Source organism: Capra hircus, chromosome 1 (assembly GCF_001704415.2).
Source record: "Capra hircus breed San Clemente chromosome 1, ASM170441v1, whole genome shotgun sequence".
NCBI classification, from domain to species: Eukaryota; Metazoa; Chordata; class Mammalia; order Artiodactyla; family Bovidae; genus Capra; species Capra hircus.
Window position 1 is genome coordinate 60036887 of NC_030808.1, and position 13335 is coordinate 60050221.

The 13335-nt window shown below is 42.0% G+C and overlaps 1 protein-coding gene across 1 annotated transcript in view; it reads left to right on the plus strand.

Moving 5' to 3' along the window:
• The window catches only part of GAP43 (growth associated protein 43), a 105687-nt gene continuing 99995 nt past the window's right edge, over nucleotides 7644-13335 (plus strand). Inside the window, exon 1 of the mRNA XM_018040858.1 lies at nucleotides 7644-7876. Coding sequence (XP_017896347.1) covers nucleotides 7847-7876 — 30 coding nt within the window. The 5' untranslated portion in view covers nucleotides 7644-7846. The remainder of the gene's footprint in view (nucleotides 7877-13335) is intronic.

The following is a 13335-nucleotide window of genomic DNA, read 5'->3' on the forward strand; positions in this document are numbered from 1 at the left end:
ATAAAGTCTGACACTGTTTCCACTGTTATCCCATCTATTTGCCATGAAGAGATGGGACTGGATGCCATGATCTTCCTTTTCTGAATGTTGAGCTTTAAGCCAACTTTTTCACTCTCCTCTTTCACTTTTATCAGGAGGCTCTTCCATTCCTCTTCACTTTCTGCCATAAGGGTGGTGTCATCTGCATATCTGAGGTTATTGATATTTATCCTGGCAATCTTGATTCTAGCTTGTGCTTCTTCCAGCTCAGCGTTTCTCATGATGTACTCTGCATATAAGTCAAATAAGCAAGGTTACAGTATATAGCCTTGACATACTCCTTTTCCTATTTGGAACCAGTCTGTTGTTCCATGTCCAGTTCTAACTGTTGCTTCCTGACCTGCATACAGATTTCTCAAGAGGCAGGTCAGGTGGTCTGGTATTCCCATCTCTTTCAGAATTTTCCACAGTATATTGTGATCCACACAGTCAAAGGCTTTGGCATAGTCAATAAAGCAGAAATAGATGTTTTTCTGGAACTATCTTGCTTTTTGATGATCCAGCAGATGTTGGCAATTTGATATCTGGTTCCTCTGCCTTTCTAAAACCAGCTTGAACATCAGGAAGTTCACGGTTCACGTATTGCTGTAGCCTGGCTTGGAGAATTTTGAGCATTACTTTACTAGCCTGTGAGATGAGTGCAATTGTGCAGTAGTTTGAGCATTCTTTAGCATTGCCTTTCTTTGGGATTGGAATGAAAACTGACCTTTTCCAGTCCTGTGGCCACTGCTGAGTTTTCCAAATTTACTGGCATATTGGGTGCAGCACCTTCACAACATCATCTTTTAGGATTGGAACTAGCTCAACTGGAATTCCATCACCTCCACTAGCTTTGTTCATAGTGATGTTTCCTAAGGCCCACTTGACTTCACATTCCAGGATGTCTGCCTCTAGGTGAGTGATCACACCATCGTAATTAACTGGGTCATGAAGATCTTTTTTGTATAGTTCTTCTGTGTATTCTTGCCACCTCTTCTTGTATCTTCTACTTCTGTTGGGTCCCTACCATTTCTGTCCTTTATTGAGCCCGTCTTTGCGTGAAATATTTCCTTGGCATCTCTAATTTTCTTGAAGAGATCTCTAGTCTTTCGCATTCTATTGTTTTCCTCTATTTCTTTGCACTGATTCCTGAGGAAGACTTTCTTTTCTCTTTTTGCTATTCTTTGGAACTCTGCATTCAAATGGGTATATCTTTCATTTTCTCCTTTGCTTTTCACTTCTCTTCTTTTCACAGCTATTTGTAAGCCCTCCTCAGACAGCCATTTTGCTTTTCTGCATTTCTTTTTCTTGAGGATGGTCTTGATCCCTTTCTCCTGTACAATGTCACAAACTTCTGTCCATAGTTCCTCAGGCACTCTGTCTATCAGATCTAGGCCCTTAAATCTATTTCTCACTTCCACTGTAGAATCATAAGGGATTTGATTTAGGTCTTACCTGAGTGGTCAAGTGGTTTTCCCTACTTTCTTCAATTTAAGCCTGAATTTGGCAATAAAGAGTTCATGATCTGAGCCACAGTCAGCTTCTGGTCTTGTTTTTGCTGATTGTATAGAGCTTCTCCATCTTTGGCTGCAAAGAATATAATCAACCTGATCTCAGTATTGACCCCATGTGGTGATGTTCACGTGTAGAGTCTTCTCTTATGTTGTTGGAAGAGACTGTTTCCTATTACCAGTGCATTCTCTTGACAAAACTCTATCAGCCTTTGCTCTGCTTCATTCTGTAGTCCAAGGCCTTAATTTTATTTATTTTTTTATTTTTTAAATTTTAAAATCGTTAATTCTTACATGCGTTCCCAAACATGAACCCCCCTCCCACCTCCCTCCCCATAACATCTCTCTGGGTCATCCCCATGCACCAGCTTTGCCTGTTACTCCAGGTGTTCCTTGACTTCATATTTTTCCATTCCAGTCCCCTATAAGGAAAAGGACATCTTTTGGGGGTGTTAGTTCCAGAAGGTCTTGTAAGTCTTCATAGAGCTGTTCAACTTCAGCTTCTTCAGCATCACTGGTCAAGGCATAGACTTGGATTACCATAATATGGAATGGTTTGCCCTGGAAACGAACAGAGATCATTCTGTCATTTTTGAGATTGCATCTAAGTACTGCATTTCAGACTCTTTTGTTGACTATGATGGCTACTCCATTTCTTCTAAGGGATTCTTGCCCACAGCACTAGATATAATGGTCATCTGAGTTAAATTCACCCATTCCAGTCCATTTTAGTTTGCTGAGTCCTAGAATGTCGATGTTCACTCTTGTCATCTCCTGTTTGACCACTTCCAAATTGCCTTGATTCATAGACCTGGCATTCCAGGTTCCCATGCAATATTGCTCTTTATAGCATCGGACCTTGCTTCTATCACCAGTCCCATCCACAAATGGGTATTGTTTTTGCTTTGGCTCCATCCCTTCATTCTTTCTGGAGTTATTTCTCCACTGATCTCCAGCAGCATATTGGGCACCTCCCGACCTGTGGAGTTCATCTTTCAGCATCCTCTCTTATTGCCTTTTCATACTGTTCATGGGGTTCTCAAGGCAAGAATACTGAAGTGGTGTGCCATTCCCTTCTCCAGTGGACCACATTTTGTCAGACCTCTCCACCATGACCCGTCTGTCTTGGGTGGCCCCACACAGCATGGGTTAGTTTCATTGAGTTAGACAAGGCTGTGATCCATGTGGTCAGAATGGCTAGCTGTCTGTGATTGTGGTTTCAGTCTGTCTGCCCTGTGATGCACTCTCTCAGCGCCTACCATCTTACTTGGGTTTCTCTTACCTTGTATGTGGGCTATCTCTTCACAGCTGCTCCAGCAAAGTGCAGCTGCTACTCCCTACCTAGGACGTGGGGTATCTCCTCACGGCCACTGCTCCTGACCTTGGACAGGAAAATAAGGTTAAACAAGTTTATATGAGTCAGCTCTAATCCAGTTGACTGATGTCCTTTAATAAGGGGAAATTTGGATACAGGGCGACACCAAGGGTGCAAGTATACAGGGGGACCTCTTCATGAAGCGGCAGTCAAAGGGCAGCCATCTGCAAGTCCAGGAGAGAGACCTGGAATAGACCCTTCTCTCCTGGCCCTCAGGAGGAAGCAACCCTGCAAGCACCTTGGTCTTCTAGCCTCCAGAAATGTGAGCAAATAAAATTCTGTTGTTTAAGCCACCTAGTTTGTGGTATTTTGTTATAGTAATCATAGCACACTACTACAACAGGTAAAAGGCTGACTAAAAGTTGAAAATAAAAATCCTGCAAAGGGGAGAGAAAAGATGAAGATATTCTCTACCTGATTGGACAATGTTCTTTTCTCAAGTAGCAATCATAAAATGGTAAGCTATCTGACAGAGCCATTAGTAAAGCCTAGCAACAGCTGGGTTTGTTATGAAAAGCAACATCAGTTTAGTATGAAATTCAAAGAGCTCTGAGAAAGGAACTGGGACCTGGCCTTCACCACTCTTCACCTTCTTCTAGAATGATGGTATTGCCTAACCTATAGTCAGGAAGTTACCTGATAGTCTCGTGAATTAATCCCTAGTCTTAGATTATTTTAAGAGTTTACATTTAAGGGCTTTCTGGGATTATCTATAAATGTATACAGATTAGTGGATCCACTGTAGAGTTGGCTGGTGGGGATCAGGACAATAATAGTTATTTAACTTGTTTTTATATATACTTTTTTTTTTCTTTTGCCAAGATCCTATCTGTGTGTGCTTTATTCCTTCCTCATCCTTCTGCCACCTCCATTCAGCTTTCCTAGTGGCTCAGATGGTAAGGAGTCCTCCTGCAATTCAGGAGACCCGAGTTCAATCCCTGGGTCATGAAGATCCCCTAGAGAAGGGAATGGCAACTCACTCCAGTATTCTTGCCTGGAGGATTCTATGGACAGAGGAGCCTGATGGGCTAGAGTCCACGGGGTTGCCAAGAGTCAGACATGACTGAGTGACTAACATTTGAACCTCCCTTGCTTAAAGGAAAAGTGATGCATTAGAATTTATTCCATATTATTCAAATTAAATTTAGAATCTTGATCTCCCTTCTGGGATGTAATTTTTAGAAGCTCATTGACAGAATGTACTATGTCCAGAGGGAGGCATCCAAAATTGTGAGGACTCTAAATGCTGAAGCACCTGAGGATGGTTGAACATATACTGAGGATATATACACACACGCACTGGGTGGATATATACCGAGGACTTGCTATTGGATGCAGGGATCAATGTGTTCTTCATGGCTCTTGAGGGTAAGAGCTGGGCTAAGAAGTGGACCTTTCAGGATGCTGATTTCATTTCAACACAAAAGCTTCCACTATGTGGTCTAAACTCCTAAGGATCAGAAGTCGTGAGCTGTAGAAGCCCACTGAGTGTTGCTGTATTTTAGTGGTTGACGGGGTCTGGAGTTGTGGCTTTGCCTCTTGTTACCTGTGTGTCCTCGTCTGGGTACTTAATTTATTAGTTTAAATAGTCCCATCAAAATGAAATGAATGATTGTATCTATCTCATTTTGAATATTAGGTGAAATAATGTATGTAAACTGCTGAGAAAACTGGGGGTAACAAAGGCGGTTTAACATACTAAGTCACATAGTTCATCCAGGCCTGTGCTTGATTTTGAACTCTAGACTCTGATTTAATCATGCCATGTTGTTTCCAAGTTTCCTCCGCACAAATAAAAGGGTAAAGAAGATATAAATGGGAGAGCTGAGGAGTCTATTGAAAGGGAAAGCAGTTGGCCCTTTTCCATAGCCAACTATGGTCCTTGTTAGGCCACAGTGTTGATGCAATGATCTTATCTATGAATCTGTTTAAATACCCAATTACGCTTTATTTTCTCTCTCTCTCTCTCTTGCTCTCAGTTCTCATCCCTCTGCTTCCTCCTTTATCACCCTCCAGCCCTCAGCGGGCCAAGCAGGCAGACACTAATTCCAACAGGAATGACTCTGACGAAGCTGTTTCTTATCCATTGTTTACCTCTTCTGTCACTTAAATGTATAGATGGTTGTTTTTGAAAACTTGGCTTTGACTGGTCTCATTACAACATTAAAAAAAAAAATACTAAATGCAGAACTGAATTCTTTTTTATCATTAAATAAGAAAACTAAGAAGCAAACTGAGAGGAGTAAAAGAATAGGTAAGGCTGGATCTGAAGCAGGTCATACTCAAGAAGTCCTCTGGGAATAATTTATAACCACTACCCCACTGGGAGTCTCTCTGAGATAGTCCATTCTAAGGTGAGTGTACCTTGAATTTTGTCAAAATGTACTGATCACCTATTAAGCCTAGTGATCTTGATAATAAGTATGATAATAAGTTGTCTGGTTGATGGACTCATGTCTGGGATGGACTAGAAAGAATATGAACTATTTAATTGGGTTTCCCTGGTAGCTCAGATGGTAAAGAACCTGCCTACAGTACAGGAGACCTGGGTTGGATCCCTGGGTTGGAAAGATCCCGTGGAGAAGGGAGTGGCAACCCATCCAATATTCTTGACTCAAAAATTCCACGGACAGAGAAGCCTGGCAGGCTACACTCAATGGGATGGCAGAGCTGCACACGACTGAGCGACTAATACTTTAGTTACTTTAATTGGGAATGTTTATCATCACTAATGAACAACAAGAAAGAGTCCGAAAAGTTCTTCAAGATATTTACTTGAAAACATCACCAAAATTTCAGAAAAGTACAGTGTTTGAGGTAAAGCTACTATGTACTGAGAATGACTTTATTGTGCTTTGCATGAATTATATTATTTGGTCCTCACAACATGTTGACAAGTTTGACATTATTATCCCCATTTTACTGATTGGAAAACTGGGTGCAGGGACTTCCCTAGTGGCCCAATGGCTAAGACTCTGAGCTCCCAATGCAAGAGGCCAGGGTTCAATCCCTGGTCAGGGAACTAGATCCCCCAAGCTGCAGCTAAAGATCCCACATGCCACAAGGAAGAGTGAAGATTCCATGTGCTCAACTCTGACCTGGCACAGCCAAACACACACACACACACACACACACACACACACATATATAAAGAAAACTAGCCACGGAGAGATTCAGTAACATTTCCAAGATCACACAGCACTATATATATCTAAAATCTATGTCATGTATACTTTCTTTAAAGTCACATTTTCCTCCACCCAAATTATGAAAAACCATAAATGAAATTGAAGAAATAGCCTTCATAATATATTTTCTGTTCTCATGACAGATGAATTTACTTTTATTCTTCTTGTCCAAACTGTAAACTATCATTCTGGGCTTGCCAAACAAAGAATGTCACTAACTAACTCTGTAAGGGTTACATCATTAGCCCTGCTGTCACTGACCTTTAACATACCCTGAAAGTTCAGGGTGGAGATCAGGAATGAAGCACTCTGTGCTCTGAGAAAACTGGCAGAATCAGCCTTCTGATGGATATGTTTAGGAAAAATTTTTAAAGAACATGGATTTTTGTACCTTTCCCTTCTTAGAAAAGCTCTAAAACCATTAACCAAGATAAAAGCACTAAAACCATTAATCAAGATATCTTTTCCTTGTGTCTAGCAGTAATCTTATACCAAGATGGACCAAGCATATGTCACCAAGATCTCCTGTGTGCCGACCTTCCCACTTACCTCAGCAGCTCCTCAGAACTCTCTGAGAGCCTGTCTCCCAGGCTATAGTCCTTAACAAATTCCCAGTTTTGTAAAACGGAAAAAGTAAAATGGAAACTCAGAGCTCTCACATTGTGTTTTTACTTCAGTCAATAGACACTATTCATATTACACAGATAGCTCAGTTTTTTCAGTAAAATTAGAAGAAACTCTAATTTTCAAACAGGTGTATGTGCATTAAGAAAAAAAACCACCATGTGATTTTTATATATGAATGCTAAACCCTAAACATTAGTTATTACTTCTAAACTTGAGTGCTTAGAATGTTTAAAATGCAGTACATTCATGTGGGTTTTTCAAGGCTTTTGGAGCATGTATGAGATATGTTTGTGCGTGTCTAAATTTATGTAGAACATAAATTTAAAAACACATGTATTTAAGTTATATGAGTACTGAGCACAGTTTCTACAGGGTAGGATATTCACATGTTTTGTTTTTGGGGGAGAACTTAACCCTCACAATGATTAACTGTGCATAAAATCTAAATAGCATATATAACGTATTGTATAGGTCTGACTACTCTTTCAGAACAGCAGTTCTTTGCTTTTACAGTATTGGGAAGAGAAAAGAATTAGTAAAGAAATATTAGCATTCCTCAAGCTCCTCTTCTCTAAAATATATTCCATAAAATCTCTTGAACAGGCTGGAATACCCTTCTATGCCCCCACCGCACCATCCTCTCAATGCAGTGGGAAAGTCGGTGGGTAATTGGGTCCAGATTGGAGACGTTTAAATATTCATGAGGCTGGCAGGGGACTGGGAGGGGGGTGACTGTCTAGAATGGGGGTGGGGGCTGGGGAAAATGATTAGTCATTAAAAGCTAGTGAACAATTCTGAGAAAGAGATCCAGAGACAGGGAAGAAAAAGAGAGATAGGCAGAGGGTGGGTGGGGAGATGAGAAAAGAGGAAGAGAGGCAAGAGGAGAGTGAGAGCCAGAGGGGGAGAGCGAGCATGTGCGGTGAGCAATAGCTGTGGACCTTACAGTTGCTGCTAACTGCCCTGGTGTGTGTGAGGGAGAGAGAGAGGGAGGGAGGGAGAGAGCGCGCGCTAGCGCGAGAGAGAGAGCGAGTGAGCAAGCGAGCAGAAAAGAGGTGGAGAGGGGGGGAGTAAGAAAGAGAGAGGAGGAAAGGAGAGAAGGCAGGAAGAAGGCAAGGGACGATACAACCATGCTGTGCTGTATGCGAAGAACCAAACAGGTAGACCTAAAGATTTTTACTTCTTCTTGTTGTGAAATTACCAGTGTGCAATATTTCCCTGTGAAGGTAGAAAAAATATTTTAACCGCTTCTGCTCTGGCCATGGTGCTCCCGTTTCCTTAGCATATGGCAACTGATGCTTGCATCCCAGCTTTTATTCTGTTCTTTCATAGTCTGGTTTTGGAATGCTGCTACTAATTAGGAGGAGGTTAGAAAAAAAAAAATACGCCTGTTTGGCTAGAAAAAAGATTTTTTTTTAGGTGTCTGGTTTTGCCGGTGTGGATATGAAGAGAGGTGTGGGGGAGAAAATGTGGGCTCTACCTACAAGATGGGGAGGCAATCCTTTATATTATTCGCAAAAAAAACCGGGAGGTTGAAAGAATCATATTCAGTAATGAGTACTGCTTATTCTATAGTACAATTTTCTCACATGTGCTGCGGAAGAAGCCCTATTTCCCACATGCATGAGCTGCACATTGGCGCAGGTATTAATGGGAAAACATGTGAAGGTTGAATTAATTTATTTTTCAATGAATGAATGAAACTGTAATATGGGAGATTTTTAAAAGAGAATCTAGAGACTGCCGGGGCTGGGAAAGAAATTGGCCATATAGAAGGGGGAAAATTCAGTCGATTGTGCACCAGCTGGTCCGAGGAGAGGGTGGACCACGCCCCTAGGAGCTTTGAGCACCGACGGGATGGGAAAGACGAGCGGAGAATTACCTGTTGGAAACCAGGTCTCTTCTCCCCTTCCTTTGCATCTTTCCTGGAATTGTAGTGACCAAAGACGGGCTAACATTCCGGATTATAATAAGCATGGTGACTCATTTTCATCAGGAAAAGGGACACATAGAAGATTAGCAAGAAGCAGAGTCCCCTCCCTCTCTCCCACACTGCTCCCGCTGCTCAGGTTTTCCTTCCATTTTCAAATTGCTCACTTGTTTCGTGAAAGACATTTTAGAAACTTGATTGGGGTAAGGGTGGGGAGGAATGACTAGGACGGTATTCCGCAGCAACCGATAGTGCCGCGGCATCCGCCAAAAGACGCTTTCCAACATTGATGGGAACACCTCTGAGGGATTTTGGCGAAGGTTAAGGAGGAAAATGGATGTGGGATTTGGGTGAGTGTGTGCTTGTACGTGTGTGTGCGTCTTCCTGGGAGGGGAGGATGTCTTGGGCAAAAAAGCCCTTTGCACATTGACTGCCTTGTGGGTGGGGTGCAAGATACAGGATTTGGGCATTATTTCTGTGCAGGTATTGGATGGGGGGGCAATTTGTAATATACCTGGCGAATCCGAAGAGAGTGGAGGGGTGGGGAAGAACCTGGCTGCCAGCTTTGCACTTTTAGCCAGCGCCCTGGAAGAGGGGCGCGGGGGGGGGGGGGGGGGTGGGGAGGGGCGAGGTAGTGAGGGTGAAGGAGAAGGAAGAGGAAGGGGGAGACTGAAGCAGAATCTCAGAGCAGTGGGTGGAGAGGGTGGGGAGACCGGGGACAAAACTAAATAAATAACTAGCTAGGTAGATAGATATTAATAGATAGATGATAAAGTAGCAGGCACCTGTGGTTTTGCATGTGGTTTGTGTAAGGATGTTTGGGGAAGGCGAAGAGTCTTACATGTGGCACTTCGCTAAACTGCTCTAGGATTCCAGAGACTGATGCTTCCGTTCGCTCATTTTTCAAACCTGCACGTTTCCTCTCCTTATCTTCCTTCATTCTAATACATAAATGCAGTAGATACAGGTGGCTGGGCTAAGCACACTGTCAAGAAAATGTTCTGAAGTTGCCTTCCTGATGAGCTGCAGAAATAAAATTTAGGAAGGCAGAGCCTTAAGGAAACCAATGCTAGTCATTAAAAAAAAAAGCTTTAATTTGGGGAAAGAAAAAATATGCTGGTTTACAACTTTATGTCACCTTATGTATACACATACATGTGTATATACACATGCCCCCTCTGACAAAGGAAACCAAGCATGATATTTTAAAAGGGAATTGAGGCTAAAGAAATTCCCTTCCCCAAAGGGGACAGCTGCCTTCACCTGGGTTCTCTCACTGACAGCTCCAAGCATTCACTAGGATGTGTGCAAAGTGATGAAGCTGAAGTAGTGTGTTTCGGGAGTTGTAGAAATTCATATGTGAATGTGTACAGTATCTGCATACTTCACGTAGGACAGTCATGCATGTACCCTGTATGGTTTCCATATGCCGGCATGTGTTTTAGCATAATTCATATTCAAGAGAGAAAATGGAAAGGTATAGACATAGTCCTCTTTTGCCCATACGTTTTATACATGTGTACTTCTGTGTGAAATGGTCCTGGCCCCTACTGACCATTGCTATGTATCATTCACGTAAGTCAGTATTTAGGATGCCATTAAACCAGATGGAAGGAAATGGTGTATTCAGGGTGTGGGCTCACACTGCACTGACTGGCATTTCTATAGCTTGAGTACTTAGTCTCACACAGGTTTTGTGCTTGAGGGTGAAATGATCCTGTATCATTTATGACAGACTCCGGTTGTGTTTATCTTTCTTCTGCCATTTATTTACCATCCTAGTGCTTAACAGGGAATAAAACAAGGGCAAAATCCTGCAAAGGTCTAAACTCTGCCACACCCATGAAATCCAGCAGAAACATGGGAGGGGGCCGGGGGCTGCACTTCCTTCCTCTTCCACTTGAGCTGCATAAAGAAGCAGTCCTGGTTTTCCGAGTTGTAATACATTGCCTATGGCTGCGAAGAAAGCATAAATGATCTTTATTAGCCGCTAATTACCACTATAGATTATTATAGCAGGAAGAAGAGAATGAGAGTGGGGTGGAGAGAAGTAGAGGATAAAGGAGTGGTTAAAAGAGAAATAAAATAGAAGGATCCCTGAGATTTTATTGGCTTATGATTTTCAAATGTCTTGGGGCTAACTTTAAATAGCTTAATTACCATGCGTTCTGCAGATGATGAAAAACTTGCAAGATGTGACCTGTGTCCACAAAGCAATAGAACTACGAGGTGTTTCTTTTGTTGGAAAATAAAGACTTTAATTTGTAACTGAAGTATAAAGAACACCAATGCAAGCAAGAAGCTCTCTAGCCCCCACCCCTCAACACCACCAACATCTGCATTTTTCTGCATATGACAGATAATTCTTAGTGTGATCTGCGGTTCAGAATTCCAACCTGGCTGTGTCTTTCCCTTGCAATGCTGGAAAGGTGTGGAAGGATGCTGCCTGGCTGCTTGGTGCAGACGATTCCTTCCAGTGATAAATTGAATTCCTCCTGAATTTCACCGAGCCACACCCAGTGTCACCAGGGACTAAGAGGATTAATTAAATGGAGGCATTCTACGTAATATAGTTGAAACTGTTCAGTTTTTTATTTTAAATGGTGATTTCTACCACACGTTTCCAAATTTAAACAGAAGAAGAAATCATTTAAAGGGCATTTTTTTCTACCAAATTGTCTAGACTTGCAGAGAATCTTAGAGAATTCATGGTGAATCTAGAAATGCATTAATATCTGGTGAATCTATAATTCCTTCTAGCCCACGCCAGGGTGCAGATACAATGATCCCTGCTCTCTCATGCTGACAGTCTATAACCCTGGTACCCTCTTTCTCCACCCATGGTGAGGCAATTGGGTTAAGAAAATGTAGGGTTAATTTTCTCTCTTGCTGAGCTGGCATAACTACAGAAACCTTTCATGTTTTATGCTAAAGGGGAGCACTCCTGTTCACTGAGAAGGAGAGTGGCTCCAGGTCTCCTTTTCCTCCGTCACAGTGAAATTGTCAGTGTTAAGCCTGGGGCTGATTAACCTACATATGTCGGTTCTACCTGGCACCAGAAGGAAAAGGGCGGGGGTGTCCTTGCATTAGTGGTAGGCAGATATATTAACCAAATGTTCTCCTTGTTTATACTGATAAAGTAAGAAAAGTCTAGAACTTCCTCTAATATTAAAGGGACGTTTCAAAGGGTGCACATACTTAGGTCATCTCAAGAGAAGATACAATATTTAAATAATTACTTCCCTATCAGCTGTCATAGGCAACTCACTCCAGTGTTCTTGCCTGGAGAATCCCAGGGACGGAGGAGCCTGGTGGGCTGCCGTCTATGGGGTCGCACAGAGTCGGACGTGACTGAAGCAGCAGCATTAGCTGTCATAGAGGCATTCAGGCAACCAAGTGTGTCTGTTGTCAAAGAAGTGATTGTGGGCAGGAATTCTCCATCTGAATTTCTGAAGTATGGTCTGGTTGCCCCTGTACCACTGTACTGATTTTCAGAACATTCTCTTTAGTGTTGGGAAGAGCACTGTGCTGAGAGTCCCCAGTTTATACAACTTACTGATTCTGTGGTCTTGAATGAATCATGTAATCTTTGGCTTCAATTTCCTCCTGTAGGATGGAGACTAAAAACCAAAAAATGAAAACAAACAAACCAAAAGTCCTTCCATGCTTACTTGGAAAGTTTCTGTGAGGATCAAGAAAAATTGATATGAAAACAAAGATTGATACAAATAAAAGAAACTTCTCTCTGAGGTTTGCAACATGAGGCTTGGCTTAGAAACTGCCCACCTTTCAGGACTGTCAAGCGCCTGGTACACTTCCGTTTCCTGTTGGAAAAGTCGATCCTTCTGTTCATCCTTGATTCCTCCTCTTCATCACTCCCCATTCACTATCCCATCTTTAAATAGAGGGCTTCTGTTCCTGTAATTCCACTAAAACGTGTTCTGAAAGAGATATCCTATCCAGTGACTGTCTTTTAGTTTGCATCTCATTTGCTGTCTCTTTGGTATTTTATATTGTTGTCCATCCCTCTCCCTGAAACTATCTCCTCATTTGGCCCTATCATATCTTTCCTCTTTCTCCTCCCTCTCAGATAGGTTCTTTTCTGTTCTTTGCTGGCTTTGTTCATTCTCTCCCTCCCCAAATATCAGTTATATGCTAATTATTTATCTTGATCTACACACTAAATTCTACACACCCTTATTCTACGCACTAAATTCTAGGTGGTCTCACTCACCTCCAGAGTTGAAAATACCTGTGTGATTTCCAAATCTGTAAACTAGATCTCTCCCTTGAGCTCTGATCTATAGACATCTCTGTTGATATTTCAGAGATGCCCATGCTGATGATGAATAAAGCCAAACTCAGTGTCTCCCATTTTGTACCACTTAGTCTTCCTCCAAATTCCCACCCTTCTTGCAGTAACACCATCTATCCAGCTTCCAAACTCTAGAAAAATGGTATTGATTCTAAAACTATTCTTTCCTTTCAGCCCCCAAATCTAGTTATGAAATTCTTAGATCCTCATTAAAAAGATTTTGAATTCATCCTCTGCTTTTCCACCTGCACCACAAATAACCTAGTTCTGACTTTCATTACCTCCTATCTGGACAAAGACAATAACTTCTTATCTGGACTCCCTCCATCCTCCATCTTGCTCTCCTTCCATTCTTGCAAATAACACTGCTCTTA